Source organism: Polypterus senegalus, unplaced genomic scaffold (assembly GCF_016835505.1).
Source record: "Polypterus senegalus isolate Bchr_013 unplaced genomic scaffold, ASM1683550v1 scaffold_628, whole genome shotgun sequence".
Lineage (NCBI taxonomy): Eukaryota > Metazoa > Chordata > Cladistia > Polypteriformes > Polypteridae > Polypterus > Polypterus senegalus.
Genome location: NW_024381258.1, coordinates 18,470 through 26,703, shown reverse-complemented (window position 1 = coordinate 26,703; position 8,234 = coordinate 18,470). Strand labels below are relative to the sequence as shown.

Genomic DNA, 8,234 nt, shown 5'->3' with positions numbered 1-8,234 from the left:
CACCCCCTCTCTGTTTGTCCCTTTAAAAAAATAGCCATTGTCTTTGTTTTCATCTGTTTTACTACTTGATCTGAGAACCCATCTCTGGATTGATTCAAGAGGTGTCTCATAAAGGAACATTGAATCTCTGGCACTTGGTGTCAAAAGCGCATATCATAACTCCTGTTCGACCCTTTCATGCACTGCTTCATTTTCAACTAGCATGTCTTTCTGTTTTGGCAGATTTCTGTTTGTCTCTTCCTGGTTCAGGCCATCTGCCCTCAGTGGAAATAATGACATTCCACTGAGTGAGAGAAGCCCTAAAGCCGCCACCAGGTCCTCACGTCTGCTTTGTTGTCGGTCCTGTTGTTCTCCTTATCTTTTGAAATGAGTAATAGGCAAGAAGATCCACAGTGCACTCGTCATGTGTTTATGGTGTTTCTGGCAGGTTTCTTCTTCATTGTTCTTCTTCACTTTTCCTGTCTCTTACTGGACTGGCATGGACTTTGACCCTTGCAAAAACACTTCATAATGCCTGTTTGTCACTTGGTGTAAGTGTCTTGAGCCTGGTATATAAATAAAATGTATTATTATTATTCTTAATAATATCTTCATATATAACTCCTGTACAAACCTTTCAAGGACTGCTTGATTTGCAGTTAGCATGACGTTTCTAAGAAAGTGACGCAAAGGCGCAACTGTGGCAAGCAACTCAGTATAGAGTTCATGAGTTCATAGGGGTAGTAGCATTCAGATAGATTTGCACTTAGCATGACGTTTCAGTTTGTGGTAGAATTCTGCTCATCTTTTTCTTCTCCTTTTTACTGGGGTTTTTGGTCTGATAAATGCATGCATCCCCCTGGGGCGGGAGTCAGCGTTCGTTGCAATACTTCTCTTTTCACTGTATCCAGTGTCTTCCTGTTCCAGGCCTTCTGCATTTAGTGTAAATAAACGACATGCCACCATGGGTACAACATGATGAGAAAAACACTATACATAAATTGGAAATCAAAATTTTGAACATGATCTCCTGCATGTATCCAGTCCAATTTCATCATCCTCATTTTCCTTTCTTCTCCATCATTTTCGTTCTCCATTTCACTATTTCCAGTCTCTTCCTGGACTGGCATACACTCGGACCTCTAAACATGGCCTTGCTACCAAGAGGCATTCTTTGGCTTTCATGGTCATTATTGTATTTCAGGCAGATTTCTTCTTCACTGTTTCCATAATTTTGAAATCTGTTCCATCTGCGGAAATTCTTGATTTCCAGAAGGTATTGAGCAGTTTCTTTTTCCTGATCTCTCCTTCAGAAATACCAAGATGTAGAAAACACCAAGTAGAGAGGAGAAATAAGACCAAAACATAAATAGGCGCTTTTTCCCTCCATTCCAAATCTCCCTCTCAGCCCATCTTGCCGTGCTCTTCAAAACAGGCAAGTTGGTACGGAAGGTAATCTTATTACAAAAACAAAGGTGATGTGGAGGGAATTGAGCAACATTACAGTAATATTAGCTTTGGGCTCAGAAAAGTGTGGCAGAGTAGCACAGTTTGGAAGGGAGTGCAGAGCTGGGTAGATAAGGCCTTCTTTGGAGTTTATGGTGTTTCTGGCAGGTTTTTTCTTCATTTTCCTTCTCCTTTTCACTGTATCCAATCTGTTCCCGGACTGGCATAAACTTTGACCTTGTTTCAGGCAGGTTTGCTCTTCATTGTTCTTCTTCACTTTTCCTGTCTCTTTCTGGACTGGCATAGACTTTGACCTTGTTTCTGGCAGGTTTTCTCTTCATTGTTATCCATCACTTGTCACTGTTTCCAGTCTCTTCCTGGACTGGCATATACTGACTTCAAAACACGGCCTTGCATCGAAGAGGCCTTCTTTTCAGTTCATGGTGATCAATTGCAGTCTCTTTCTGCACAGAAACATTGACATTCTTTCACTTTGTATCAAAAAGACATATCATAATGTTGTTACCCTTAGTGTAAGTGCCTTGAGCATGGTATATAAATAAAATGTATTATTATTATTCTTAATATTATCTTCATATATAACTTCTGTTCATTTTCTTTTTTTTATTATTATTAATCGTAGAAACCTGTAGGGTACAAGATAGTAAACAGCTCCTTAAATTGACACTAGTTAAAAATTTGTCTGATCCCCAGCAATACCCACCCCATAGAAAAAAACATCTGCATACGACAGGCAGCCTTTACATTCATATGGTTAACCAGAAGTGCAAGATTTCAGTACTCCTCTATAACGGTACCAGTCAATGAGGAATAAAGTTGTCTGACGTTTGACTCACTTCCGATGCAGGGCAGTCGCCCCAGATGTTGAAGGCTGTGGTTCTTGAGAAGAGGCTGAGGCAGCCGTGCTAGATGTTTAAGGCTGTACCACTTCATCAGAGGCTGGAGCAGATGCGACCTCCATCGGCTTTGAGGAACAGAAAGCCGGTGGGACATTATTGATAAGTCCCGATTTCTTCAGAAATTCAATCATTTTTCGTAGCTCGCCTTCATTTGAAAGGATGGCCTGAAATAAAATGCCCAGCCTTCCTACCCACCCACTTCAAACCTCCCCCGCCTTTTATAATGTATTTAAACGACAGACGCAAAAGCTGCCCACAGCTTTAACAGAAACCCACATGTAATACAACAATGCTGTCTAACAACAGGTTACCATCACTCTTCTGGTCGAGGGTCCTGACCGACACCCAGATACTTTTGGAGATGTGCTGACTCGCAGATGTCCGCTATAAATTGTCACCAGCATTTGGTCATATGTGGAAAAAATGAAACCAAGTGTATTTGTGGCTTTAAAACCACCCAGCCAGACACAACTGTCATTTGGTTTTAAAACTGTGCCACCAGTTAAAGGCACATCGATGTCAAATTACAGTGGATTGTTTTCAGCAAAATTCAGAATTGCATGGACTCCATCCACCTCACACTATTAACGTCAAGCACATCTCTTCTGCTTAGGACAGGTGGGCACTTTTGGTCCGATAGGATGGCTGTTTTGTTGTTTTTTTGGTGTTATCTGCAGTGATTTTTGAGCTTGTGAATTAACCTCTTGGTCTCTTTAATTGTACTCCTTATTGAGCCATTCCAGGATGACACAAACCGAAGGGACCAATTTTAAATACAAAGAGACACAATTGTAGGAAACACTGAGTGCACTTAAGCAAGGAGTTCTTTTCAGATGATACATCTTAATGCCATTTCTATTCACTTGCTATCCTGCAAGACCAAAAGAGGCCGCAACCAGCCTAAAATGATGGCACAGATAAGAACAGGAATGTCGGTGCAGCTCCAACATAAAACAAAAATTTAAAAAATATATATCTTTTGTTTTGCACAAAATATTATGTCCTCTTCCATACACCAACTTTTCCAAATCCAGTCCAAAGTTGTCACCCACCAGCCCGATCCCCCCACACCTCCCGTCAATGGGTGCCATGCTGAACGATTGCTGCTCAACTCCTAGCATGCATAAAATGGCACTTGAAGGGAAAGGCCTATTTCCCTCACCTCCAGTGTCTCTCCAGGAGGCACAGGCCATGAATGCTTGTGGATGACACCTTTGGATACATGGAATAATTTCTGTAAACTGTCTTGGCTCCATCCTCTTTTTAATTGTGATGGTGAGCAGTTCCAGGACTGTATTGTCTGGAAGGTTTTTTTTTAAATATAAATGTTTTTTCTCTAGTCCCTTTTAATGTTATTTTAAAAAAAGAGACATGTGGCTGAAGGTTCGAGAACACCTTGTGCACTGGTACTTTTTGATATCCAAGTGAGTCTGCCGAGAGGGAATTCTTCCTTCAAGAGGACGTCCTGGTTGAGCCTTGATTTGAATCCTTTGTGTAATAATGATTTGTGTACCTTTCTATGTTACTGTTAATTAGTGACCATAAAGATGGAGTCTTTAATTTGACTTCCTGGGAATCTCTAACACTTTCACAGTTAAACAAAAAGGTGCCAAAACAACAACTATACAGATGATCCACAATGGTAATCAGAAAATGTTCATTGAACTCAAATGCAGTAGGAAACTGTTTTGTCATTTGCCAAACACAATCTAAAAACTGCAAGAAAATAGGAGACCTGTCTGCATCTGTGTGATTTTTATCTCCATGGCCAATTCTAGATGAGAATTTGTTGCCGAAACTGAACCACTCTTTTTGCACAAGGACTTCAAAGCCATATATTGTTCTAAAATAGTTATCTAACATTAGCATGGAAAGTGAAGTGAGTTGTGCCGTTCTATCCCAGCCACCACTGCAGTGAACCACCATTGAATTTCCAGAAGATACTTTTTCTCTCTTGGCTGTTCTTATCAGGTTTCTTCTTCATTGTTGTTATGCTCCTTTTCACTGTATCCAGTCTCTTCCTGGACAGGCATAGACTCTGACCTCAAAACACGGCCTTGTATTGAAGAGGTCCGGCTGAGTTTTTGGTCTGATAAATGCACGCATCCCCCTGGGGCGGGAGTCAACGTTCGTTGGCATGCTTCTCTTTTTCACTGTTTCCAGCCTCTCTCTAAATTGGCACAGACACCAAATCTCAAGCCACCAGTTCCCAAGCAAGAGACTGTCTTTGGTCTGAAAGACGAATATGTGTCTTTCTCTTTGTGGCAGATTTCTGTTTTATCTTTTCAACCCCAGACCATGAGACCACCCAGTCCCCTCTCAACATTTAAATTAAGTTAACCATTTTCTCATGTATTCATTCATAAATGAGAGGTTAATCACACAATACCTACAATGGCAAATTTTACACCATGATATAATCATTGCACAATAAAAAAATTTAGAAACAACTGAGCATTTTTCAACAACAATTTACAAAAATAAAACACTAACGAAATCTAGTGTCCATAATTTGAAATCTGTTCCTTCTGCAGAAATTCTTGATTGTGTTTTCCATCCTTTTATGCTCCTCGACATGTTCATTAAACTTTCTTGGGGTTGTTGACAGCCACATAAGGGTACAGGACTACCAGCAGGAATAGGGAAACTCCTAACATGTTTGCAAATATTGCCAGCTCCACATCTGTCACCATGTTTGTGGTACAAGAGTCACTGAAACGCACCTTCCTACAGCAAACAGCCACAGGTCCCATCTGTTCCAAAAGGAGTCCCAATGCCCCATAAACCTATACCCTTCTACCCTGCACCAAGATTTGAGCCACGCGTTAAGCCTTCTAATCTCAATCTTACCTGGACTGGCGCATGGCACAGGCAGAACTTCGGTGAAGACTACCTTGTCAGTTCTGCTCCTCAGCTTAGTACCTAACTCTTTGAATTTGGATCGCAGAACTGACAGTCTACCCTTATGTATGTCATTTGTTCCAACGTGGAGTCCTTAAGATGGGGGCACAGAGGAGATCGACGTAAATCAAAAATCCTGAAGGCTGACTTTGCAGCTTTGATTAAAGACACGAAGGAGAGGACCCCATCGGCAAAGATCTTCGTTTCGGGTCCACTACCTCTCATCAGACGATCCAACGAGTACTACAGTCGTCTGCTAGGATTGAACAACTGGCTACAGGGTTTCTGCAAGAAGAAGGATGTCCGTTTCATCAACAATTGGAATCAACATTAATTAACATCGAATAAGAGTAAGGTTCAATAGCCAGGGGGGACAGAAAAAACAAAAAAACTCCAGACAGCTGGAGAAAAAAATAAAATCTGTAGGGATTCTAGACCATGAGACCGCCCAGTCCCCTCTGGACATTCTACCTAACATAAATGAAACAGTCCTCTTTGGATTTAGGATTCTCACGGAAGGGCTTGATGATGATGATGGTCACGTAGACTTCTGACTTTTAATCCATCCATCATTGTTGGAGCATAATGAAGCTTTGAGTAGGTGGAGGTGGCGCAGCCCACCACCACAAAGAAACTGGAAAAAGAAACAGAAAAGAGAGTAGGGGTCAGTACCGATTTTAGAGCCACCATGAATAGTTATTTTGAGGAAATTGAACATATAGAGTATCAGGATTAAGTTAAATTAAGATTAAAATTAAGTTATAAAAAGGCCATGTTAAAGAAATGTGTTTTCAGCAGTGTTTTAAAGTGCTCTACGCAAAGGATGGACATACCAAGATATTGAAAAAAAGGTTTAATATACACAAGTTGCATATCAAAATGTTCAGCAGCATCTCCTGAGTGTATAGATGAATGAGTCACTGCAGTGGAACTTCTGGATTTGGAGATATTGAAAAATTTGTGCATTTAATGGTTTAATATAAAAAACAATATATACAAGTTGCATATCAAAATGTTCAGCTGGATGTCCTGAGTGTATAGATGAATGAGTCACTGCAGTGGAACTTCTGGATTTGGAGATATCTGCAAAAACATGTGGTCTAATTTGTCCATATTCATCAATGGACAGTAATGGGTGGACATACCGAAATGTTGAAAAAAGCCTAAAAATGCACAAATTGCATATCTAAATATTCAGCATGATCTGCTGAGTGCATCGATACCTGAGCCATTGCAGTGGAACATTTAGATTTGGAGATATCTGCAAAAACTTGTGGTCTAATATGTCCATATTTATCTAATGGACAGTAATGGGCGGACATAACGAAACGCTGAAAAAAGCCTAAAAATGCACAAATTGCATATCTAAATATTCAGCATGATCTGCTGAGTGCATCGATACCTGAGCCATTGCAGTGGAACCTTTAAATTGGGAGAAAACTGTAAAAACTGTGGTCTGTATTGTGCATTTAAAGCTAATGTACAGCAAAGGATGGACATACCAAGATATTGGGAAAAAAGGTAAATAAATATGCACAAACAGCATATCAAAATGTTCAGCAGGATCTCCTGAGTGTATAGATGAGTCACTACAGTGGAACTTCTGGATTTGGAGATATTTGTCAAAAACTGTGGTCTGATTTGTGCATTTAATGCAAATGTACAGCAATGGATGGACATACCAAAATGATGACATAAAGCTTTAAAATACACAAGTTGCATATCAAAATGTTCAGCAGGATCTCCTGAGTGTATAGATGAATGAGTCACTGCAGTGGAACTTCTGGATTTGGAGATATCTGCAAAAAACTGTGGTCTGATTTGTGCATTTAATGCAAATGTACAGCATGGATGGACATACCAAAATATTGAAAAAAGGTTTAATATACACAAGTTGCATATCAAAATGTTCAGCAGGATCTCCTGAGTGTATAGATGAATGAGTCACTGCAGTGGAACTTCTGGATTTGGAGATATCTGCCAAAAAATGTGGTCTGATTTGTGCATTTAAAGCAAATGTACAGCAAAGGGTGGACATACCAAAATATTGAAAAAAAGATTTAATATATACAAGTTGCATATCAAAATGTTCAGCAGCATCTCCTGAGTGTATAGATGAATGAGTCACTACAGTGGAACTTCTGGATTTGGAGATATCTGCAAAAAACTGTGGTCTGATTTGTGCATTTAAAGCAAATGTACAGCAAAGGGTGGACATACCAAAATGATGAAATAAAGGATGAATATACACAATTTGCATATCAAAATCTTCAGCAGGATCTCCTGAGTGTATAGATGAATGAGTCACTGCAGTGGAACCTCTGGATTTGGAGATATTTGCAAAAAACTGTGGTCTGTATTGTGCATTTAAAGCAAATGTACAGCAAAGGATGGACATACCAAGATATTGGGAAAAATGGTATAATATACACAAGTTGCATATCAAAATGTTCAGCAGCATCTCCTGAGTGTATAGATGAATGAGTCACTGCAGTGGAACTTCTGGATTTTGGAGTGTATAGATGAATGAGTCACTGCAGTGGAACTTCTGGATTTGGAGACATTTGTCAATAACTGTGGTCTGATTTGTGCATTTAATGGAAATGAACAGCATGAACGGACATACCAAAATGATGAAATAAAAGGTTTAATATACACAAGTTGCATATCAAAATGTTCAACAGGATGTCTTGACTGCATTGATGATTCAGTCACTGCAGTGCAATTTGTGGTTTTGGAGATATTTGCCAAAAACTGTGGTCTGATTTATGCATTTAAAGCAAATGTACAGCAATGGATGGACATACCAAAATGATGAAATAAAGCTTTAAAATACACAAGTTGCATATCAAAATGTTCAGCAGGATCTCCTGCGTGTACTGATTACTAAGCGTTTGTATGGGAACCTGTAGTTTTTGAGCAAATTCGAAGAAACCTTGTTCAAATTTGCATATATAATGCCAATGTGCAGTTTTGTATGGACTCAGA

At 39.7% G+C, this 8,234-nt stretch overlaps 1 protein-coding gene across 1 annotated transcript; it reads right to left on the bottom strand.

Annotated features, from left to right (window-relative positions):
* Positions 1-4,927: 4,927 nt before the first annotated feature.
* Positions 4,928-5,038, bottom strand: LOC120520534 (dolichyl-diphosphooligosaccharide--protein glycosyltransferase subunit 4-like). Its single transcript, XM_039742831.1, has one exon. The coding sequence runs from the start codon at positions 5,036-5,038 to the stop codon at positions 4,928-4,930; it is 111 nt and encodes a 36-aa protein (XP_039598765.1).
* Between the last annotated feature and the right edge of the window lie 3,196 nt (positions 5,039-8,234).

Bases quoted from the DNA above. Each gene is read 5' to 3' on its own strand.
- LOC120520534 (XM_039742831.1), bottom strand. From the start codon at position 5,038: ATGGTGACAGATGTGGAGCTGGCAATATTTGCAAACATGTTAGGAGTT.